We start from the raw sequence: 25,448 nt of genomic DNA, 5'->3' as shown, positions 1-25,448 counted from the left end.
TCGGCTCTTCAACAACCATGGCTTGTTCCAATCCGCAACTATTGAGCTGTCCGTTCAATTGAATCCACATTGCATCATATTTTGCCTTCGTGAAATTCATGTTGAATTTCATGTGCACAAAATTAGTATTTGTACTTTAACACCCATGGTACTATTCAGTTAAATAAGTAAAATAAAAGATTCTAAACCAAAATTTTCTCCAGAACTCTAAAAAATACCGTTAGCTTTGAAGAGCAAAAACCTAAGAATGTAATTTTCTTTTATAATGAGTATTGTTGAGAAATATTACGAAATTCTTGGAAAGAAATTCTTTGACAGTGTAGAAAAACACATTTGAAAACCCGCCAAATGAAATAACGAATACAAAAGAACGTTTATAAAAACATGACGTAGTGTGAGAGGAAGTGACGTTCATTTAGATTTGGAAAGGGAATTCGAGCGATCCAAATGAAGATTTGGATTTGGGTTAGAGAAAACGGTTTTTTACGCCTTATCCAAATGAAGCCGATCCAAATCATTTAGATTCGGAATGGTCTAAACGATTTGGATTGTTTACAGAATAGCCTCTCTGGTTTAAAAGTCCTACATGCTGGGCAATTCTTCCAAACACTAGTTTCAATTAGGACCCCGGATAAATAACCATCTTCTAAGCCATTGGAGGTCAGTAAATTTGAAATCTTTATTTCCAATACTTCTTTAATTGAAAATTTAATTGGTTTAAAGCAAGGATCGAACCGAGCCTCGGCCATTTGGAAAACCCTCGGCCTCGGTCCGAGGGTCGTCTAAATATAGCCGAGGAACCGAGGATTTTTTCGCTCTTATTAAAAACATGAATAACTGAAATTTTGGCCCATTTTCTACCGTAAAAATTTACATCTAAGGAGAATGAATATGTGGAGACGATCGTCCGGCTACCGGCACCTTGAACGCTTTTTCCCCTGTCTTGCGCGGAGGAGGAGTCAATACTCGAAAGTTTTATTTTTAGTTTTGTAACTTTTGTTTTAGGTTCTTTTCGTGGGAACCGTCGAAAAGCGAAACGTGCTGCTTGGAGGGACGAAACATCTACAATATTTGATATTAAAACTTTTATTTGGAAGCTTTATTTATCCATTTGACGGTTGACCATTTAACCGTTGCCGAGGCCGAGCATTTTTGAACCCTTTTTTTTTCGACCCTTGTTCGATCCTTGGTTTAAAGGGATTTTTATCGAGTACAAACAAGCCCATTTTCTTATTTTGCAGCTAAAAAACCGTTTAAATACTGTTGTTTTATAGTGAAATACTTATTATTTCCAGTGTTAATAAATAAAATACTCAAACATATTAATGTATCATTAGATAGTTCTCACCAAGAACTATTTATGATTTTCTCGAGCTAAGCGTTTTGCATGATGCACTAAAAAGCAACAAATAGAACACTCACGCAAAAATTAAACAGCAGATCTGTGCATGGAAATGAGACACTAAAAGTTGATCGGGATAATCGGTCGAAAGCTGACAAATGTAAAACTCTATTAATGTTAAAGTTGATGAAATCAATACCATAGCAATTAAATAAAATCAAGAACAGAAGCAAGCTAAGAATTTGGCATGGAAAAGTCATCCGGGAAAAAAAGCAGCCTTCACTCGACTAATTTACTTATTCGCTAATTATATAATCCTTTACAATGCAGTCCATATATGGTTCCTTTTAACTTAACAATGCATATACTAATCTCCACCACTCTCCCCCTATTCGGCTTTCCCGTGGAAACCGTGTTTTATTGCGCTCCGTGTTTTTTTAAGTATTTCGACAGTTAAAAGTGCCTAAGGGCGGCGATTTTTATATTATTTTGAAGCTTGAACTATCCTGCTATCGAATTTGATAGTTATTTTTCCGGTTCGACCGATATTTTCGGTTTTATAACCGTTTTTCGGTTCTCCGAAAATCAGTTTTTTAGTTTTTAGGCCAGAGTGCCTTTTGAAACTTTTCATTTTAATTCCGCGTGCGCGCGTGTTAATTAAAATTTCAAATCTTTCGCCATGGATTTGATTAAAGGCCCAAACACACATACGGTTCGCAAGCGATTTCGCCTGCGAATTTTCGCGCACGCGCCCAGGCGCAATGACTTCCATTCTATTTAAGTCACGCGACGCGACGCGATTTGCTAGCGAAATTTCGCGCGAAGGCTATGTGTGCATCCGCAAGGAAACTGGTCACATCGTTCGCGATTGCAAAAAAGTTCCGCCAAAGGAGCCTTATCAATCCAACCTCTGCGTCACAAAATCCGTCTACCTCTAATGATGATACTACCATAGTCAAATCTGTAGCGCCATCCATTGTGCCTTCTTCTCTTCTTACGGAATCTGACGCGAACTCTACCGACACCACTGCATTTCCCAGTGCTTCTGGAACTGTGATCGTCACGAAGCCGGCTACTACCAGTGACACTCCTATACTCGACTCATCACAGATCGTCTCTGGCTCAGATGCCGAGATGGATTTTGACAGTGATCCCACCGTTAAAGTGGTTCGAAACAAGTTGGCAAGCCAAAATATACCTATCCTCGGAAGAATGGTCCCTAGTGGTATTAATTTCTCGACACGACCCCCAAAGATATCTCCGCAATTCCGAGTTATTTACGAAAAACGAATTCTCGGTTTAGACTGCCCGGTATAAAATTTTAATTTAAATAATTGAGACGAAAAAATCGAGTTTAATTTATTCAGAATATTATAAATTAAGTAGTTACAACAGCGAGTTAGATTTACTAAAACAATGCACAATTGAATTTAACCCTTTTTACAGTACATGTTTATCAGTTGAATATAATACTAAGCAAATTTTAATGAAAGAAATATCTACAGATGGTATTTGTATTTTTCTCGCTTACGAAATACTTGCCGCATCTTTAACGCTCATTTTATTTCAACACTCGTACATGTAGACTTCCAGTTGACGTTGTGACACATACCGCATGAAAAAGACCAATGCCGTCCAATTTCCAATATCATATAATGACTCGCACACCCAGGAAATCATTGACTGCGTTAGAAATCGTAGATATCCAAATATCCACACCAAATATATTTACAAGAAGCAAATACCTTACCATCAACAAAGCACAGAGAGCCACTTGACTAACCGCCAGCTCTTAAAGCAATAAACGTTAAATTATCAACTTTGAATTAACACAACTATATATAGGTCGTTAAGAATACCCGTAAATAAATAACAAAAAGTAACAAAGTGGACCACCCACAGGGTCTACCCTTTAACCCTCTTATCTCGGCTGACTGCGCTAAAACAATATTCAACCTATAAAATTTCATTCGTAAAAAAACCAGATTAGGCCTTCATAAATTCATTAATAAAAAAAGACTTTATTACCTATTATGCTTACGATGCGTGTCTTAATTTCAGTGAACCCAAGCAGCTATCGGTGGGTCTGTGGTAGAGCACTCGACTGCCAAGCCGAATGGCCTGGGTTCGAAACCTGGTTGGCGCATTTGTTTTTAATCAATAGAGAAACGCTAAATTAGAATTTCTTCGATGCAAAAATTTCAATTTCAATTCTATTTCAATTAAACCAAAATTTCGTAATATTAAATACGCTTCCGATAAAGCTGAAGGTCTAATTTTCAATAAGGCGTAACAAATGTCGGTGGTTCTGTGGTAGAACGTCCGCCTGTCAAGCAGGAGGTCTCGGGTTCAAATCCCGCCCGATGCGATCGAAAATTGATACTAAGACGAATACCGTGTACAACTGGTGGAAACCCTGCCATTGGACGTTGAGAGGTAGCATTACACTCAGCACTCGGTCCGTCCCAAAGTCATTAAGAAGTTAGAGAGAAAACGCCCATACAAACACAACAGACTCAACATGCACAACCATCAGAACACAAACTCAACACTCACAACCTACGCATAAACATTACAAAAACGTAACACACCAACCGTCACGACGGTGAGCGAAAAAACACCATCCAAACCAAACCGCAAATGAATCCGTTAACGCTCACCGTCACACGGTGGTTTTGCCAACCCTTCGAGAAACTGCGAACGCAGAGGTCTCGAGAAACTGACATTATATTTTTGATAGGATCGGGTTGGGTAATTGACCGTGTTCTGTATGTAGAATTAAATGTAGCATCTTACCAACCGTTGCGAGGGTCATCGTATATGGAACTACCTGAAAAACTACCTCGAAGTCACGCGATTCTTAATATTAAAAACGAAAATGACGAGAAATGTTTTCTCTGGTCAATTCTCGCTAAACTTCACCCAGTTTCTATGCTTCATCACGCTAACAGGGTTTCCAAATATACACCTTATGAAAACGAACTTGATACCAGTGATATATCTTTTCCTTTCAAATTAAACGCTACGGAACTTAAAAAATTTGAATTAATGAATAATTTATCAATATCTGTGTTTGGCTTCTCGGGAGATATATTCCCCCTTTACGTAAGCGCTAACAAGTGTTGTAAGGAAAGGGTGGTGGATTTACTATACATCACCGATGAAACTAAAGATATTGACGATGGAAATAGACATTACTGTCTTATACGAGACCTAGGAAAACTGTTACAGCATCTAACAAAACACAGAAGTACAAGTTATTATTGCAGGTAATTTAGTTTCCAATATATTAGTTTGCAATCTACTAATTATTTTCTGCATTAGAATGTGTCTTCACCGATTCAGCGGAAACAACGCTGAACAGCGACGTGATGCGCATATCGAAGAATGTGCCACCCACGGCGTCCAAAAAACAGTTTTCCCTACCAAGAAGAAGACGCTTTATTTTGATAAATATGAGTGGACGGAAAAAGTAAAAATAAAATTTATGTAATTTAACTCTTAATGAAATGAAATTATTAGATGCAGTATGTATTTTACGCCGAGTTTGAAGCAATCCTACCGAGAGTTCAAGGATGTGATCTAGATCCCGATTTAAATACCAGCAAAGTAAACATGCACATCAGCTGCGCGTATTCGTGGGTGCTTGTTGGACCTAACGGTAAGTTATTTGGCAAAATTCCCTTTTAGATATATTATAAGAGAAGACTTATAGGTGTCCCTGTTCGAACCGATTGCTATCGAGGTCAAGATGCAACTCGAAGATTTCTGGAGTCTATTCTGGAATTAGAGAAGGAGTTGATGGAAATCATTGAGACCAATGTACCAATGATTATTACCCTGGAGGAGGAGAAACAGTTTCAAGCTGCTAGGCATTGCTACATTTGTCAGAAACAGCTAAATCAGGGAAATATGCCCGCTGTTCGAGATCATTGTCATTTCAGCGGTAAATATAGGGGGCCAGCGCATAACCTCTGTAATCTTCAAAATAAAGTTCCAGAATTTATCCCTATTTTCCTTCATAACCTTAGCAGGTGAATTTATTAAGTTAATTAACCAGGAAATAAACCTAATAATAATAAATCTTCATAGATACGATTTACATCTTATATGTCAGGAGATTGGTCATTTTAAGGAACAGACACTTGACTGTATTCCTTCCACTAGCGAAAATTATATTTCACTCAAACTAGGTAAAATATATTTAATTATGAATTTAACCTTAACAGTAATTTTATTATTATTTTTAGGGAGATTTCGGTTTTTAGACTCTTATCGATTTCTAAGCGATAGCCTCGATGCTCTAGTATCTAATCTCGTTTTGGAAGGAGCCAGTAAATTTCAGATTGTTAAGAAATATTTTGAAAGTGATAAAGTTCAACTGCTTTTGCGGAAGGGAGTCTACCCGTACGAGTATATGGACGATGAAAAGAAATTTGACGAGGCGATGCTGCCACCTAGAGAAGCGTTTTTCAGTTCATTGAAAAATCAAAATATTTTATAATCTGATTATTTACACGCCCAAAATGTTTGGACAGCGTTTAATATTCAAACATTAGGTAAAATTACTATAGTATAAATATTTCAAATCTCTTAACCTCGGTTTTCGTAGGGGAATACACCGACCTCTATGTGAAAAGCGATGCGTTGCTCTTAGCCGACGTTTTTGAAAATTTTAGAACATTATCTATAACTCATTATAAATTAGATCCCGCTCACGCTTACACCGCACCAGGTTTAGCCTGGCAAGCAGCTTTGAAGATGACCGATGTTCGCCTCGATCTCATACTTGATATAGATCAACACTTATTTATTGAAAAGGGTAACGCTTTTTGATATTTTAAATATTATTGTATTTACATTGAATTTTTAGGAATTCGAGGCGGTGTTTCAATGATCTCAACTCGTTATTCTGAAGCGAATAACAAATATATGCCCGACACATATGATTCGTCTAAAGAGAGCAGTTATATATGCTATTTAGGTAATTTACATTTAAAAAAAAAATAATTTTTTTAATTTTAATTATTTTAATTTTAATTATATTAATTAACTTAATTTAACTTAATTGAAGATGCGAATAATTTGTACGGTGCTGTTATGTGTGAACCACTACCGCTAGGCGACTTCCAATGGGTTCAGGAGGATGATTTGCAAACACTCTGTGAAAATATTCTGAGTATTCCCAATAACGTTAAAAACGGGTACATTTTAGAGGTAAATAACAAGTGTTATAATTATGGAATTATATTTTTAAAGAATTGTTTCCTTTGCAGGTGGATCTTGAATATCCTCCAGAGTTGCATGACTTACATAACGATCTCCCAGTAGCGGCGGAATCTAAAGTTATTACACATGATATGCTATCTCCATACTCCAAAGATATCTTAGGTAAATTAAATATTAAGGAGAATCAAAGTCTACCAAAACTTCTTCCTAATTTGAATAATAAAGAGAAATACATAGTACATTACCGCAATTTAAAACATTATGTAGAATTAGGTTTGAAAATAACCAAGGTTCATCGAGCTCTAACCTTCACTCAAGGAAAATGGTTAGAAAAATATGTTAGATTCAACACTGAACAGAGGAAATTATCCAAGAGCTCATTTGAAAAGAATTTCTGGAAACTTATGGTTAACTCTGTTTTCGGGTCAATCAATTTAAATAATTTATTGCTGTTTTTTCCCTTACTTCATTTAATTCTTTAGAAAAACAATGGAAAATTTACGGAAGCATATAAATTTCGAGTTGATTCATAAACCAGAAAGAATGTTAAAAGTTACAAGTTCCCCGCAGTTTGAACACTTTACCATCTTTAATGAAGAGTTAGCCGGCGCTCATAAGAAGAGAGCTAAAATTGTTCTTAACCGGCCTATATTTACCGGATTCACCATTCTAGATTTATCCAAGGAGCTCATGTATCGGTTCCATTATGGATTCATAAAAAATACGTACGGGAACAAAGCATCACTATTTTTATTTAAATAGTACTAATATATAAAATATTTACAGACAGTTTAACGTACAACATTAAGACGGATGATGTTTATAAAGACTTTGAAGTTCATAAAAACCGCTTTGACTTCTCTGATTATCCACTTTCGCATTTCCTTCATTCTAATCAGAATAAAAAAGCTCTCGGCTATTTTAAAGACGAGACAAATTCACAGTTAATTCAAAGTTTTGTAGGACTTCGTCCAAAGCTTTATTCTATTAAATTGTACGGGGAGTCTAAGTCTAGAAGAGATAGGAAAGGAGTTGCGATTGGGGAAATCTTTAGAGTCAATTTTAAACCATAAAAAGGTTTGTAAGGGCGTTGCCATGAACGTTATTAGAAACGTCATCCGCCACGAAGACTATGAACGTTGTCTTTTTAATAAAGAAAAAATGTCAGCCGAGATGATGCGTATAGCTAGTTTCAAGCATGAGCTATTTACTTTAAATACTAGAAAACTTTGTTTATCACCAAATGATGATAAGAGATATATTCTACCCTGCGGGGTTCGTACATTAGCGCACGGTCATAAAGATATTGAAAATTGATAATGAATGCTTGTATTTATGTATATATAAAAAACTGCTATTGCTATAAATTGTAAAAAATTATTTTATTCAATACATTTTGCACATAAACTCTTTAATCATTTTATCGTTTACATTTTTATCTTTCTATTCCTTTACACCTGTTTATAGCAAAATAAATACAGAATGCTCCACACGTATTACTAGAATTACTCTGTAATTGATTAAAATTAAAATTAACAGTTTTACTGTTTCGTTCAATAAAGTCATTAAATTTAAAATAATCTGGCGGGTTTCCAAAGGAATCCATGAATTCACTATTTTTATGTTTAGAAAAATATATTAGAACCCAGTGTTCTCCAGAGCCAGCACTCGTATCGGTATTTACAATAAATAGCGAAGGGAATATTTTTACATATTTAGGTAGCTTGTCAGCCGCGAACACGCCTCGAAATATACTTTTAGTACTTAAATCTTTTTCAAGAATTTTAGTTATCTGTAGCGAATCCATTAATTACTGTAATCGAAAATCACGGTTCGATTTTTATCAATTTAAATCAAATTTTGAAACTCAGTGTAAATTAGAATGGAAATCGTCTCCGGTAACGGTTTTGCAAATTTTTATTCTAATCTCAGGTTACTGTTTTTTACAAGATGCAAGTGATTAGCGTTGTTATTAAGATCCGAGGTTAAATTGTACGCGAATAAACAATTTCCGTTAGGGTAATCTTCCCGACTTATCTGATTCCCTTCATCTACGTTCCACTGATTAGTTTGAATGAAAAGATTGCAATACGCTTGAATATATTGATTTTCCTCAAAGTTTAGAGATAACGCCTTATGAGGGACGCTGCTACCGTCAATGTACAATCCAATGCTTGATAAATCGAAATGTTGAAAGTTGTACGGTGATTTTTTCAAATCTCCTAGAAACGCTTTTTGTTCCACAAACCCGATAACAACTTTCTAGGGTGCTTGTCCGGTAAATAAATGATCTTGCACACTAGTCATAAGACCAGCGGGTATAGAAAATGAGGTGCACTCCGAACGAGTTACAGGATATTTAGCGGTTCCATATTGTAGCGCCTTGGCTTGAGCGAGCGATAGTTCCGGTATCACTTTAACTTTCCTCAGATAAAGGGAAGCTGATAAAATCTCCACTTTACATTTTACGTCGGAGTGAACGCAAAAAGCTGCTCTATTTTTATCGAATTTAAATTTCAAATCAACCATATTTAATAAAAAGCGTGGTTGTTGACATAAATCAGTATGGACTACGCCTAACAAGTCAATCGCCCCTTTTTGCGCTAAACTCGCTCGTTTAGAGAAACCATCGTTATCGAAAAATGAATCGAACTTCCCAGGCGTATCCCGATAGAAAAGTGAACTCGTTAAATATCTTTTTTTCGCAGAATCTCCGAACGTTAATAAAGTTTGTATCATACTTTTATAAGCGTAATTTTGACTGGAAGGTGTTACTGATCTTTCATTAAGAAATACGTGGACGTACCTAAAAAGCGAATGAAGAAACAAATTCTCGGGGGCGATATTGTCGGCTGGAGTTCCGGCGGCCCCACCCGCAACACCTGGAACCGCGGGTTGCGGTAGTTGACCATTACCTTTAGTTACCTTAACTCGAACGTGCAACAAAGTTTGCGAAAGGTCTATATACGTTTCAGAGTTACCGTTGACAGAAAATGTAATTGATGCGTTATCAACTATATTTGATATTGGATTATACTCAACCCATTCTCCACCAATAATCGAAGATTGTGTCATAGGTACTTGAAACAAATCTAGCTCGGAATTTATACACTCAACTGAGTGCGGGTGTAAAAGGGACATTATGAGAATATATCGGAACGATTAGGGAACCGTCCTTTCGCTATCCTGCCTGCTGTTGAAATGGCGCTTTTCGACTGAGTTCGTTTCTTTTTATTTCCGGAACCCGTCATTCTTTTAATATGATCCGTAGCTGAAGATGTTAGTCTCATGGCTTCATCAGCTACTGAAGCTAAAGTTTCCCTTCCAGCGTTAATAGAATGCGATTTAAGCGCTGTTTTAATTGGGACTCCGCTAACAACATCGGTCGCTACTTTCCCTCCGGTACTTAAAAGTTTTTTCCCCAAGTAAGAAGCACCTTTCTTCAGTAAAGGTACCGCGAATCTAAACGCTGAAGATAATATATTTCCTAGTCCATGTCCTCTTTGCACAGCTAAACCTCTATATACAGGTATTCCACCGAAACCAACCTGGTTTAAATAGTAACTTTCATAATCGGTTCTTGAAGGCGAATATTCAGACCTCATGATGTTAACTGTTCGCTCTCTTAAGCTAGAATGAGGGTGTGTCCTGAATGATTAAAGGTTTATAGTGAAGTCCACATTTTACGGGGTTTAAAATGTAATACAACGTGAGCTTTTCCACTATGAAACTGTATTGGCTCACCTAAATCATCTGTTATATTAATCTCTATAGTCTTAATATTATTACACACGACTGGTAGGTAATGAGGTTGTGAAAATATTTTTGTAGCCGTTTTCCCATTAGACTCGGCTTTCTCTTCGACGCTTATGATTCTTAATAGAGGTGCTAAACTATCCCCAACAACGCTATTTTCAACCAGATCTGAATAAACGAATAAGGAATGTAGCCCAGCGTTCATATCAACTGGGTAGGGGGTTATCATTGAATTTAAAATGGTGAAATCATTATCTCTTCTATCCTTAAAACCTAGTAAAATCGATAGATCGGGACCAATTACAGCTCTGATTTTCGGTTGCAATTTAACTTTAATTCGATTAGAATAATTTAAATAAGCGAATGTAACTTGTTCTTCTTGGTTGTGGACGTTCATAACATGTAATAGTTCTTCCGGAGTTTTATAAAAACCCGCGGGAACTTCAAATATTTTATCATATTCGAGAGGGTCTTTAACTACAGGGTTATCAGTCATTTTATCATATTCGAGAGGGTCTTTAATAACCAATAGATTAGGTTTTCGAACGTTATGCCATGTCCGAGGATAGCTTATTTCCGCTAACCCAACTTCGTACTGTTCCTCAAATCTGAACGGTTCAGCTAAATACGTTCGAAATTTACCAACGCTATTATCTTGGTAATATAATGACGAGGAATCTAAAGGTAGCGTTACGTAAAAACTCATTTTAAATCCACTTCTTGTATCCAAGAATTAAATATAGGGTCGTAATCTTGCCACTTTACATACAGTTCTACGCGGCCGTCCGATTTTTTCCTCTTTTTTATTACTTTTTCGATTATGAAGTAACAGTCTTTTAAATCTCGACAAACAATCTGAACCTCTTCTCGATAGAATACTCCTAAAATGGGGTTAGAATTTAAAGCCATCAGCTTATATACAGGTGGGTCACGTGGTAGTCTCTCAGCTATTTTAAACAATTCTGTAGTAAAATTCGGGTTATATTTCTTATCGAAAATTGATAAATTTCTACTTATTCTACAAATATCTCCAATTTCAAACGCGTATGTTAACGGAGGAGAAAAATTTACCGAACCGTAGAGATTTTTCCATATTTTTGCAGAGTTATCTAGAGTAACTTCCACAGGCTTACATTTAATTGATCTGTGATAACTATTGTTATAAGCGTTTATAATATCATCTAAAATGCCGATATATTTAAGGGTGTTATTCTGCGTGAAATAGCGATATAAACGAGATTTAAAACTTCTAATGAATCTTTCAATAATGGACGCTTTCATTTCCGATCGGGTAGCGAAAAATTTAATGTTCCTTCTTTCTAATTCACTCTGCACTTCTTGACAGACAAATTCGTTTCCAAGATCACTTTGAATTCTTTTCGGTTGACGGCCTTTTTCAAAAACGTTACGTAACGCTTCTAAAATTGTTACACCTTTCTTATTTTTAACCGCTACAGCCATAGCGTATTTGCTAAATATGTCGATAATACATAATACATAGCGAGATCCTGAATTATATTTAGACAGCTTCTGAAAATCTGCCAAGTCCGCTTGCCACTGTTCGTCAATTCCATAAACAATAGTTCGATTTCGTTTGAATCGTCTTCTAGCAGGTTTATGCAGCGTATATGTATCCTGCTTTATTAGAAATTGTTTTACTTTTTCCAATGAAACCTTTAAACCTTTATGTCGAGCTGAATTATAGAGCGCTCGAACTCCAGCGAATGACCCTGGGTCTGCGGGGTTAGTATAGATCTGCTCAAGTTCTTTCTCCATATTGGGTAATATTTTGATGTAATGGCATGTAACGCCAAAAAAGGAAATTAAATAATTCTAATATTATAATAACTATGATAATTAATACAGCTGTGATAATTTTCGGTGATTTTGAAAATGATTGTGATAAATAGGCTAAAAGTCCTAAAGAGACCGTTTCTGTACCACCTTCCATTGTGGGCTTATACTGTGAAATGAGAACAAAATTATCAGGTTAATATATTTTATTTAGTATGTATCCAAGATCTTAGAGGACTAGGTGAAGATGATGATAACATTGAACAACTTGGTGGTGTATGAAATACAACGAATGTTTTTAACAGTGTCAATCTTACAGGATTTTTAATTAAACGTTTTGAAATATTCGACTTATGAATGCCCTCGTAAAACTCTGTAACTCCTATAGGATCAATCGCTGTTCCAGGCGTTTTTCTCACAGCGTCATACAAAAGATCGATTATATTAGATCCTCCAATCACTTGTCCTCGAATAGAAAGCTCTCCTGAGTTAGCCCATCTAATATATCTTGGATCTTCCGTAGTCGCTCGGTATAATGAAGTTCAGGTGTTTCTTCTGTTTTGGAAGGTGGAGTGTTTTTTAATCTCTCCATTACATCTTCAGGTACTAGAAGCATTTTTCGAGCCATCATCGGTTTATAGCTCGGCTTATTGCACTTCCGGCGACTGAGCTAACGATAGATAGCAGTGGCGCTAATAAAAATGGAAGAAAACCACCTTTTTGTACCAGTATCTTTCGTCGTTTTGATATAGGGTTCTTCTTCGACACGTTTCGTATAACCGCGCTATGTTTCTTTAACCGCTTACGATGACGTTCTGACAGTTCAATTGTTCCGTGTAATATATTTATACAACATTCAACGAGAGCCAGTATAGCTTCCTTGCTAGCGTATTTAATAGCTGTCTTTCTTTGATTTAGATTACAGGATGTCAGGAAACGTAGAAAGTCTAGGTTTTCCTTTACTCGTTTTGAGACATCCATTTAGAGATTTTCTTAGCCTTTCTTAAAGCGCAATGAACAGTTTCGGAATGAAAAGGGCAGTTTAATTCAACGTCTTCTAGTTCTGATAATTTAGGACAGCCGATATCTTCGATGTTAGTTACTGGAACACCGAGGAGTGTCGATAATACTGCAGCTTTTTCTAAACCTTTGGTGAAAAACGAAGTAGCTTTTTCCGCTATCTGATTGCAAATGTCACGTCTCGTTCTGTAAGGACGTTCGCCGTCATCCCATCGAAGATGACAAATGTTATGATATATCCATCTGCATTGTCTTTTATTTTCGTTTGAAAGCTGTTTGAAAGGGCATGGAGATTTGAAAGTAAACACTTCCGATTCTTCAGTTTCTAATACTACGTAAGCTAATTCTTTAATAATCCACTCTCGATTAACCCTAAAAAAATTCCCTTCTATAATACACTTCATTTTGGAATAAAGACAACCGATTCTTCACCCGGTATTAAACCTGTTCGTAGTAAATACTGATCTGGGGTGTGAGGTTCCAAGTCAACTAATAAATACCCAAACTTCCGTGACGTAGCTTGTTGAAACGCATCAATAACGTATTTGCTATTGGTTGGAGATATCTGCCTCGCGAGATGATAAATTGTTGATTTATCTCGTGGTGATTTAAAAATAAATAGATAATGAGCATTTAAATTTAAAGTTCTTATTTCTTTTCCGGGGTAATAAAGGTTTTGCATTAAAATTAGTACGGAGGTGTTTCTGTGATGAGATCCACTAATAAATAAATTAGTTACATCTTTATTATTAGATATCTCGCATAACAAATCGTCTAAAATAACTAAATTCCTAATTTGCGGGTTTAATATATTAACATCGAGTAACCCTTCGTGAAACTCGACTGAAGGTGTGTGTTCTAATATTGATTGAAATAGTTTCGGCTGATGCTCGGTATAACACCATATTATCCTCTCCGGAGGAGGGGATATACAGGTCTTCTTATATTGAATCAACCGTCCCACCAGGAATGACTTTCCGCATTGGGTGAACCCGGCTACAAGCCCATTCATTGGATGTTGTAAGCTTAAATCCATAATGGTAAATGAGAATCGGAACATTAGTGCAATCAATTTTATTAGTTTTTTAACAAGTTTTTAGCATTGCATATTATTAGTGACATTATATTATTTAAAATTTCTTTCGACAATTCACAGCGAAAAGTAAACATTTCAATAATATTTTCACAATCTACCGACATAATTATTTCATAAAAATGCAAATCTACGCGCTTAGAATAATCCGTCATGATACAATCATGCTGGAGTTGAGATGGATGATCAATTTGACAGCCATTGCACGCTTTCTTAAGAGCTTCGTGTAATTGTTTAATTACAACGTTAGTCATCGCCTCCTTTATTTCCTTGATTTTCTTTAAACACTTCTGAATAGACTTGTACTGGTCGAGGAAATTCAACCAAGAAGATTGAGCGAAAGCTACCCCCTCTTTAGTCGGTAACAGTTTTCCATAGTTTACTCCATAACCATGGTACATTTGTCTAACATCTAAAACCTTTTGTTCGGCAAATCTATGAACCGAAAACCGTTTGGTTTCAGAACCTGTGAAGACCCACGAAGTTTCAGCTTCGTTATTGAAATAAGCTTCAATGGCATCTTTCTTTGTCCATAGCTCTTGCAGTTCCGCTCCTGTTAGTTTGATACCCTTTGTTAAATCTAATAGACCGCAGTAGATGGTTTCATCTGCATAAACGATTAACCCTTTGTCAGCAGACACAGGAAATGAACAATTCCTATAAAATAAATACATTAAGACAAAGTTAATAATTATCACTGAGTATTCCTACTTACATTTTAAGGTTCCTCGGAGTCACTTCCAATACAATTCAGATGGTGAACTTTCTAAATATGGTCTTACTATTATACGGTTTTCCCTTTTTATACTGTGAAATTATTTATCTTCGATATCTTATTTATTAAAATGGAGTTTAAAATTAATTCCATTTTACGTATACGCATTTTGAAGTGTATCGCGTTACGTATATAGGAATTTACCCGGTCCTCATACGGAATCACGTGTACAATTACAATACTAGAGAACGATACGTTTCTCATACTTAAACTTTAGATATTCGTTTGAAATACTCGTGAGAAAGGTTCAAGTGTCAAGCATATTTAAGTACTACAATGATATTAAAATGAAGTTTAAAAATATTTCCTTTCTACGTCATTTTAACAACGAATATTCCATGACGTCAAAACACTCAAATCCATGTTTTAAATTCAAATTAACCGCGTCCCTCGGGTAATCCGCGCGCGCGCCGCCTAGGTTATCAATTTTTACATCATTTCATCTTACTACGTACGATAAAACTTGATAAGATATACGTTCAAGTGTCATTCGCGATAAGCAGAGATAAATGAACAAGCTGGCCTGAACACAATATGTTGATATACGAAAAAACAAATCGTCGCGAGAAATATCATAAATACATTGACTTTTTGACGATTTTACCCCCATTTCACCCCTTAAATCCCGGATCCCGACGATCCCGATCCCGGAATCGGCGTCTCGCCCTCACTTTCCTTCTACTTTCGTAAATTCTAATTTCGCTAATTCTTATATTTGGTTAAATGGCCTTATGTGTTTTATCACGCGCCCTCCTTGGCGCCACGCAGTTCAGGTGTGTCAATCGCGATTCATCCTTCTCTTCGTCCTTATGTAAATTCTTTTGATTCTTTCCGCGATGTTTGCTTATATATGAAATTTAACGCGGTGATTTTCTCTTCGGAGAGTCCAATTCATCTTTTTTGTGTTTACATTTCGTCTTCAAATGATAATATCGCGATTGACACCCTGAACTATATTCGGAATATCGTTGACAAAATTGATCCCGTTGACACTGTTATTCTTTTCGGCCATTTCAATTGTTGTTTATCCCCTATCGATCGTAATAATTGTACTGAGTATCGATTTCCCCTTTGTCAAAATTTAAACGATCTCGTTACTGATTTCGATTTTATTGACGATTTTCGTCATCTAAATTCAGACACCCATTTAAAAAAGTTTCTCCTGGCGTGCTAAAAATGACCAAAAACTACCTTCCGCTCGTTTAGACCGAATGTACGTTCATTCCAATTTCCGCCTAAAAACGTTCGTCATATCCCGTCATTTTTTTCGGACCACGACGCGATTTCGTGTCAATTTTTTGACACTTACACGATGCCCCGGTCGCCGTCGTTTTAGCGTATGAACCCGCGGTGCTTAAAAGACCACGTTTTTCTTTCGCAGTCTCGCGATATGCTTTTGGGCTTTCTTCGTGCTAAGCCGCTCATGGAGTCTTGGACCTCGTAGTGGTTTCGCGTCCTGAAGTCCGAAATTAAGTCCTTCTCCATGCTGTTTTGGCACCGTCGCAATGTTCGCGATATCGCTGCCATTCACCACCACGAAGCAATGGTGACCGCTTGTCCTCCCAGTTCTCCCGAGAACCAGGAAGATAGCGAGAGTCTCAAATCTTTTCTATTAGACCGCTCCAACGATTCTCTACTTCGCGCGAGAGAATCGTTTTTCAATTGTATAGATACCCTTTCCCGCGACTTCTATAAGCTTGAAAAAAAGGCTCACGCCGTGAATATTATCAATTCCGTTTACGACCCGCATGGTATCACCGTCTCGGACCCTGATACTATCCGCGAAGTAGTCGCTAACTATCACGAGAGCCTTTATACAAAGCCAACCGATATTCGCGACTCTACCATCGATAACTACCTTTCGGGCAGCCTGCCAGCCCTTGAGGCTGATGACGCTACCACCATTTCTGGTACTTTCTCCCTCTCGGAAATTACCAGCGCCTTAAAAGGGTTATCTCGCGGAAAGGCCTGCGGTTTCGACGGGATCCCTGTTGAGTATTACATCGCGTTTTGGGACTTTCTTGGGCCCATTTTAATCGATGTATTTAACGGTCTTCTTACTTGTCCCAATTTTTGAAAAAAATTATCATGCTCTTTCGTCGCCCTCCTTCCGAAGACGGGAGACCTTATGAACCTGGCTAATTGGCGCCCTATTTCCCTAACAAATTCTGATTATAAGCTATACGCTAAAGTTTTGGCAAACCGTCTAAATTCTGTCATTTCGAAGTTAATTCACCCTTCCCAAACTTATCCAATTCCTGGGAGGTGTATTTATCACTCGCTCCCGGTTTTGCGTGACCTTATTATTCTCGCAAAGTTGAAAAATGAGAAACTTGCCATTGTTAACGTTGATTTTCGCAAGGCTTTCGACCGCGTTAATCACGCGTACCTTTTTAAGCCGCTCGCTCGCTTCGGCATACCGACTAATTTCATTAATTTTCTGAACGTGGTTTACACGGACCCTATCTTTCGCGTTTGTGTTAATAACACGCTCACCCGTGAAATTCCATTCGCGAGAGGCATTCGACAAGGCTGTCCTCTTTCCGGGCAGCTTTTCGTTTTTTCTCTTGAGCCGCTCTTATGCCACCTGCGCGCTACTTTACGTAGGCCTTCTGGCCCTGGTTATTTTGACATCACTAATACCACTTTCGCTGATGACGTTAATGGTCTTCTTCGAAACGAATCAGAAATCGCCGTCATGAGTTGGTGTCTCGACACTTTCTCCATATCTTCCGGAGCTATAGTTAATAATAAGTCCTTCGTTCTTTGGTGTGGTGCCACCATTCCCTTTCCTACCAATGTTGACGGTGGAAAGTTTCTCGGTGTCTATCTCGCCCGAGTATGCATTTCGAAATTGGCCTGAGCTTACCACGTACCTTAGTCGCGTTTTTGGTCGCTGGCTCCATTTTAAACACCTTTGTTCCATTTCGGGACGAACGCTACTCGCTAATCAGCTCGCTTCCTCTATTCTTTGGCATCGGCTCAAAATTATCTCACCCCCTCCTTCTTTTATTCACGATTGGCAGTCTAAATTAGCTAATCTTTTTTGGGCGGGAACCCACTGGGTTTCATCACATTATTTGTATCCCCAGGCTATCACCGGTGGTATTTTTCTCGTCAATATTAATCTTAAAATTCAGGCTTTCAGAGTCCAGCAAACCTCCGATTTTCTAAATTCAACCGATCGCGACTCTCCGAACATTAAGTGTTCTACCGCCATTTTTTATCATTTCCTCTCAGGTTTCCCGTCTCCGGAAGCTATCCTCTCGGACGCTTCTACTCAAAATGCTGATATTCCTTTTTGTTCTTCGGCCCTTTCGTCTTGGTTTCGTATGCCGCTTCGTATTCAACCCACCCTCTCTTCCCGTTCCAAATGCTTAAATGTTCCGTTCGTAAATTCGCCTTTTCTCAAAACCGTCGACGGTGCGATTCTTCGTTATGACGACGTTTCAGCCCTCGCGAACGTTGGCCTTAAACGATTCTCCGCCTTTTTCGATCCCAGAGGACGTTGGCTTCCCCAACACTTAATGTTGGATAGAAATGTTGGTTTTCCTCACCAAATACCTGAGGTTATATTTCCTTTAAAGCGATCTATTACATATCATGTAATTTACGAATCACAATGTTCAGGTAGCACAGCAAATTCAGCTCTGCATTAGACATAATTAAGCCCTTGAATATTTCTTTCGATTCAATTAAACTTTCCTTGATCGTCGAATGTATTATTGTTTTGTTAGATACCGGATCCTTGGTATCCAATTGATGAGTGGTGTAGCGACTGTACAGCAGGCCTTTGAAGTAAGAGGGCCCTTATCATTTGAGGTGTGCCCAAAATCTGTTGGATTCGATTTCCGAGTTTAAAATAAAATAATTTAAATTTATCCTAGAACCCGCACCACATTCATAACTAAGTCTGTGAAATTCAATTTATACGTGGCTGATGGTCATCTTAGATTTTTCCTATGCTAAACATTTCAATGAATTTTAAGCAAACTAAATTAACGGAATTGACGGCGGCTATTAAAGTGGAACGCTGTCGTTTGAATTTTAGAGGTTTCCGGAGATGGTCACTCTGTTGCAAGGTGTCCTAATAATCATGATTAAAAATTTAATAATGTATTAATAATTTTTATTTTTTGTACAGGCTAAACTTTATTTTAACTATATTTAATCATGATTTAGTCATGTGAGGCTGTCCTATAATCAAGGAAGTTCTCTGCTCCTCCGGTTTCCCTTTGGAAATAGTTCTGAAAAAGTGCGAAAATACACAAGAATTACTGAATTTTTACCCAGATTTTTCTAAACATCGATGGGGCCTTTGAAAATCCATTACGAATATTATTTAAGCCTAACACCTGGCTCGCTTCGTCAATTACTTACTAAATATCCAAAAAGGGCAATGAAATTAGTAAATAGAAATATTACCCTCTATAATTTGAATTTATAGACGCCAAATGACCTGGAGCTCGGTTAAAAATGACATTACAATTTAAAATGTGTATGCTTAGAACAACCATTATTCTCACCGTCAAACATCACTCTCACAAACTTGTACCATAAAATTTCAGATCTAATATTTTCCCCTGAACAATTCGTTCTGTGAATGCCTAAGTAATTTACTCAAAAAATATGGGGCCCAAAAATTGAACTTTGCATAGGGTCGAAGAAAAGCTAGTTACGGAACTGGAAATACATATTCGCGACTGAAACGAGTCTCTAGGCGCCTATGATCTATTGTCTGATAGAGACAAATTAAGATGTCATAAGAACGTTTTTTATTTATCAAAATATAAGCAAAAGACTATATTAAATGCATGTATATTTATAAAGTCAAATTGACGAATAACAACGAGTAAAAACTAATACAGTCTGCTTTAGCCTCAACCTATATAGCTTTTAATGGATAATCGAAGGGGGCGTAATAATAGTTTTCAGTTTCGAATAGCTGATACCGGATTTCAAATATTAAATTACTGTCTACACGACTTAGCTGTGGCTGCAGTGAACAAATTTTACATACTGGATCTGCTGTAGGATTGTGCATTACAAAATTTGCGCTGAAATTAAACGTTTTTACCTCTCCGAGGGGACTTTGTACCCTAGGAGGGGTTATACAACCACCGTGTCAGTCTGTCTGTCTGAGGGTCTGTCTGTCAGGCCTGCGAAAACGTTCGCATTTTCGGGGCAAAAGGTAATCATTGCGTACGCAGTTTCTCGAAATCTCTGAGATTTAACTCCAATAATAACAGCAAAGCTACCCTACACTAACTAACTAATGAAACTAGTAAGAAGTCATAATGCAGTAATTAAAATAACGAACGTTTATTAATTAAAACATATTAATAATGAATACTGTACAAGATGGAAGGCATAATTAAAGTGACCCCCTTTATACGCGCCGTGAGCGAATACATATACAAGGTTAAAAAATTGTAAACGTGATTAAAAAATATCTTATTTACACTTGAACATTTTAACCTGTTAGAAAAAAACGGAACGGGAAAAAAAAACCGATAACGTTCCTTATCTTCAACACTCGCCCTCGTTGTAGATTTTTTCAAGGTGACGAAGGTTGAGTTTGTGACGCAGATGAATGAAGATTTCTGCTGACAGCGACTTGGTGAATATGTCGGCCAGTTGCTCTTCACTTGGAACATACATAACGTTGATCACGCCCTCTTCAACTAGCTCACGGACGTAGTATTGACGAATACTGATATGTTTCGTTCGGCGATGGAACTCAGGATTTTTAATGAGTTTGATGGCTCATACGTTGTCAACTCGAAGTGTCGGTACAACATTGTCTCTGACACCTAGGAATGACTTGATTCGTTCAATCCAGACGACGTCCTTGACTGCTTCAGTGGCAGCAACCAGCTCGGCCTCCGTGGTTGATAAGGTGGTGGATTGTTGCTTTCTACTCGCCCATGTGACTGGAGTGGTACCAATTAAGCATACGATTCCAGATGTTGAACGTCTCGTTTTTTCACAGCCGGCGTAGTCAGAGTCGCTGTAAGGATTTGTTGTCATAGAATCGCCTGCCTTGAATAGGAGACCAAGTGTAGAGGTCCCTCTAAGATATAGAAAGATCCTTTTCACCCAGTTCCAGTCGGCGACTGTGGGGTTGGCCATAGCTTGTGACGCTCGATTAACAGCGTACTCTATATCAGGTCGTGTTCCTCTGGCTGCGTATCTGAGACTTCCGATAGCTGAGGCATATACGGTCGTTGACTCGAAAAACTCTCTGCTCTGATCGGTAGTGTCTGGACTGCTGGTGGGAGTTTTTACTGGTTTGCAGTTCTACATGTTAAACCTCTCCAGGATTTTTTCGACATAGGTGCTCTGGTGTAGAAATATAGACCCGTCTTTCAACGTATCAATTTTCAGCCCAAGATAGGTTGACGCTCTTCCTGTGATGATTTCAAATTCATCACTGAAGTTGGAAAGGAACTCGTCTACAGCTTCGGTAGTATTTCCAGCAATAAGACCATCATCGACATAGAGGACGAGAACCAAGAAAATGGCGTTGGTGGACAGCATGTACAGGCATCGGTCTCCATCAGCGTTTTTGAAACCATGGTCACGTAAGGACTTGTCGACTCGTTCATTCCAGCACCGTGGGGATTGCTTGAGACCATAAAGACTTTTCCGTAACTTCCAGACTTCTCCGCTGCCATCGTTGAAACCTTCGGGTTGACGTAGGTATATTTCTTCAGATAGCTTGCCATAGAGAAAAGCCGTCTTCACGTCGAATTGCCGTAGATGAAGTTTTTTCTGGGCGACTAGGCTGAAGAATATTCGTAGAGTCTCGAATCGAGCGACCGGAGCGAAAGTCTCGTCGTAATCGACACCCTCTCGTTGCGTAAAGCCTTTAGCTACGAGTCTAGCTTTGTACTTGACAACTGTGCCATCTTCATCATGCTTCGTACGAAAAATCCAACGGTTTCCAATGATTTTTCGACCAAGTGGAGGATCGACCATTTCGTAGACGTCGTGTTTCTTCATCGCTGTAAGCTCGTCTGCCATTGCCTCCTGCCATTCAGTGGTCTCGTTACTGGAACGTGCTTCGCTGGCAGTCTGTGGTAATGTGTCGCAGATCAGGAAGGCTTTATTTGTTGGATGACAGGTATGACACGACTGAACTTTCTTGAGAGTTGAGCGATCTCTGAGTACCGGACCACTCTTCTCAGAGTGCATTAGTGGCTCTGGTTGGTCCGTCTTTTGATGAGTTGGTGGCTCTGGTTGGCCAGTTTTCGCAAACGAAATCGTCGGTCAATTGCTCGCCCTGGCTGGACAACTCCTCAGAGACAGGAATCCAGGAATCAGGAACGAACGTCTCGGGATTGAATTTGACATCTCGAGATCTTAGTACATCGTCCAGCTCTGGAACATAAACTCGATATCCGTCTGCATTGTCTTCATAGCCAACAAGGAAACCTTTATACGCCTTCCGAGACAGCTTCTTCCGCTTCTCTTTGGGTATGTGGACAAAGCACTCAGTGCCAAAGACACGCAGATGCTGGATCGATGGATTTGACTTCCCTGTCCATAACTCGTATGGGGTCCTCCCAGTAATGCAAGTCGGAGCTGTTCTATTCAGGACCTAGACAGTCGTGTTTACCGCTTCAGCCCAGAGTTTCGGTGGTAGGTCTGATCTGGAGTGCAACATGGCTCGTACGGATTCCATAATTGTCCTGTTCTCTCTTATAGCAACCCCGTTTTGTTCTGGCGTATATGGCATTGACTTGCGATGGTTGAGACCTTCTTTGGAAGTCCAACGATGAAACTCTTCATTGACATATTCGGTTCCATTGTCAGTGATCAGCTCTTGTACTGTGGGGTTTCGGGTTCGACAGAAAACAAGGAATTCTTTGAAACAGTCAATGACTTCGGATTTCTTCGTTAGGAAGAATACGGCTCGAATACTGGAATACTCGTTTTTGAATAGGACGTAATATCTCTTCCCCTTCATGGACGGCGTCGGTGATGGTCCCCAGAGATCTGAGTGAATCCTTTCACCCGGTTTCGTTGCCTTTTCCAGCCGAGTGCCGAAGCTGTGCCTCGTCATCTTGCCGTAGATGCACCCTTCGCAGAGCTTATCAGAGCTCTGGTTGAGGACTGCATATCCGAGTCTTCTCAAGGTTGCTGCTACATGACGTTTATCCTGATGACCCATCCGCTCGTGCCAGACTTGTAAATCTGCTTTTCGGTCATTTCGAGGATCTGCTGCGATGTAAGCTGATTGGGATGGCTGCTTGACCATGACGTCCAGACGATACAAGTGCTCGACCCTACCAGGGACACAGAGGTTTCTCTTACCCCCGAGGACTTCATAGAGACCACAAGAATTTGCTGTAACTTTGAACTCCAGATTCTTGTTTCTCTTCATGGCGCTTTTTAATGAGAAAACGTTGCAGGCGAAATCGGGAATGTGCCAGACATTGTGGACGACATCTTGATATAGTTTCTTTCCGATCCGGAAGTGAAACTTGATGTCTCCTTCACCATCCGCTGTCATCTGCATTTTGTTTCCGATCTGGAGAGTTGCTGGTGTAGCAAACCTTCGGAAATTCAGGAACTTCGTGGCGTCGTTCTTTCTAGAGGCTCATTTCTGTCCCCGACAGTCTTCAGCAATGTGACCAAGCTTCCGGCAATTAGTACATTTTTGCTTACGTCTTACGGTTTTCTTCTCATTTGAGGTGCCAGAGTAACTTCCGTTACTGCGTTTTACCATAAGACCAGAGGAATCTCCAAACGCGTCGCCCTCTCGAGTTGCACGGCCGATTAACAGACGTTCTAATTCTGCGACAGTCTGTTTCTCTGTAGGCATCGTATCCCAAAGCATACCAAATTCTCGGTATTCGTCCTGCGGTAGGGACTCGAAAATACATGCATTAAGGATGCAATCGTCGAACGTTACGTCCTTTTCTGTCTTTGCCGTTGACAAGATATTTGTCCAGACAGAACACATCTGGGCAATGTGGGTGGCCATGTCGACGTCCGGTGACTTCGTAGTTCGCATGAGCTGCGCCAGAAGCTTTCGAAGACGATTTGAAGACTTCTGCTCGAAGATTTCGAGCAGCTTGTCCCACATTTCTTTTGGTGTCTTGCAATTTGTGATCATGTTTTGGACCTTTTTGGATAAGGTTGACCAGAGGATACCACGGACCGTGCTGAACGCCACTCGGTACTTCTTCTTGTTTGAAGTATATTCAGACTTCTCTGCTGCTGTTGCTCCAGGTACCGGTTCCGTAGGTTCAATCCATTCGCCAGTAAGAATCTCGTATACGTCTCGAACGGTAAGGATGTCGACTATTTGTCTTTTCCAACTCCTCCAATTCTCTGGACCTGATAGCTTTTCGACGTCTTGACGAAATAGACTATCCATGTTTGCATGCGGGAATCGTTGAACAGGATATGGATTGCTATGACGGGTAACTGGAAACAGGATACAGGATACAGCAGGTAGTACACTAGATCATCAGTGTTGTCGTGAAGGCGCAGTGGGAGCGTGCTGGGCCCATAACCTATTGGAGATTTAACTCCAATAATAACAACAAAGCTACCCTACACTAACTAACTAATGAAACTAGTAAGAAGTCATAATGCAGTAATTAAAATAACGAACGTTTATTAATTAAAACATATTAATAATGAATACTGTACAAGATGGAAGGCATAATTAAAGTGACCCCCTTTATACGCGCCGTGAGCGAATAAATATACAAGGTTAAAAAATTGTAAACGTGATTAAGAAATATCTTATTTACACTTGAACATTTTAACCTGTTAGAAAAAAACGGAACGGGAAAAAAATCGATATTGTTCCTTATCTTCAACAGTTCGCAGTTTCTCGAAGGGTTGGCAAAACCACCGCCTGACGGTGAGCGTTAACGGATTAATTTGTGGTCGGGTTTGGATGGTGTTTTTCCGTTTTAATTCAGTTTGATTGTTGTATTGTTTATGTGTAGGGTGTGAATGTTCAGTTTGTGTTATGACGGTGGTGGGTGTTGAGTCTGTTGTGTTTGTTGTGTTTGTTCTTCTTCTTATTGACTTTTGGGACGGACCGAAGTGCTGAGTGTTATGCAACCTCTCAATGTCCTATGGCAGGGTTTCCACCAATTGTTCACGGTATTCGTCTTAATATCAATTTGCGATTTCTTGGCACCGGCCGGGAATCGAACCCGAGTCGGCTGTGCAAGAGATTTACTCTAACCACTGAGCCACCGACGCTTGTTAAGCTACTTTGTTTTTCTAAAAAACAGCTTTGGCGAATGTCTATAATTTATTCTACATCATTTTATATATTTATAAATTATATTTAATCTTATATTTAATCTTATATTTAATCTTATATTTAATCTTATATTTAATCTTATATTTAATCTTATATTTAATCTTATATTTAATCTTATATTTAATCTTATATTTAATCTTAT

The 25,448-nt window shown here is 38.6% G+C and overlaps 2 protein-coding genes across 4 annotated transcripts; one reads left to right on the top strand and one right to left on the bottom strand.

Moving 5' to 3' along the window:
• The first annotated feature begins 5,738 nt into the window (after nt 1-5,738).
• Nucleotides 5,739-7,439, top strand: LOC149949685 (uncharacterized). 3 transcript variants are annotated; one of them, XM_090169271.1, is made up of 7 exons: nt 5,739-6,164; nt 6,216-6,326; nt 6,417-6,559; nt 6,619-6,733; nt 6,839-6,995; nt 7,054-7,296; nt 7,358-7,439. In XM_090169271.1, exons 1-7 carry the CDS (start codon nt 6,104-6,106, stop codon nt 7,377-7,379), a joined length of 852 nt encoding a protein of 283 aa, XP_090025397.1. In that variant the 5' UTR covers nt 5,739-6,103; the 3' UTR covers nt 7,380-7,439. The 3 variants fall into 3 exon arrangements, with proteins under 3 accessions (XP_090025397.1, XP_090025396.1, XP_090025395.1); XM_090169270.1 differs by lacking the exon at nt 7,358-7,439 and having other exon boundaries at nt 5,739-5,901; nt 5,955-6,164; nt 7,054-7,348; XM_090169269.1 differs by lacking the exon at nt 7,358-7,439 and having other exon boundaries at nt 7,054-7,348.
• Nucleotides 7,440-23,614: 16,175 nt separating this feature from the next.
• LOC149949684 (uncharacterized) lies at nt 23,615-24,397 on the bottom strand. Its single transcript, XM_090169454.1, has one exon. It carries the CDS (start codon nt 24,395-24,397, stop codon nt 23,615-23,617), a length of 783 nt encoding a protein of 260 aa, XP_090025580.1.
• Nucleotides 24,398-25,448: the final 1,051 nt, after the last annotated feature.

Source organism: Leiobunum rupestre, chromosome 3, assembly GCF_980474605.1.
Source record: "Leiobunum rupestre chromosome 3, qqLeiRupe1.1.hap1, whole genome shotgun sequence".
Lineage (NCBI taxonomy): Eukaryota > Metazoa > Arthropoda > Arachnida > Opiliones > Sclerosomatidae > Leiobunum > Leiobunum rupestre.
The sequence above is the reverse complement of the archived record's forward strand: the minus strand, read 5'-3'. Positions and strand labels throughout refer to the sequence as shown.

Coding starts and splice junctions, on each gene's coding strand:
- LOC149949684 (XM_090169454.1), bottom strand. CDS start 24,397: ATGGATAGTCTATTTCGTCAAGACGTCGAAAAGCTATCAGGTCCAGAG.
- LOC149949685 (XM_090169270.1), top strand. CDS start 6,104: ATGACCGATGTTCGCCTCGATCTCATACTTGATATAGATCAACACTTA. Junction 6,165..6,215: donor ACACTTATTTATTGAAAAGG/GTAACGCTTTTT, acceptor TTGAATTTTTAG/GAATTCGAGGCGGTGTTTCA. Junction 6,560..6,618: donor AAAACGGGTACATTTTAGAG/GTAAATAACAAG, acceptor TTTCCTTTGCAG/GTGGATCTTGAATATCCTCC.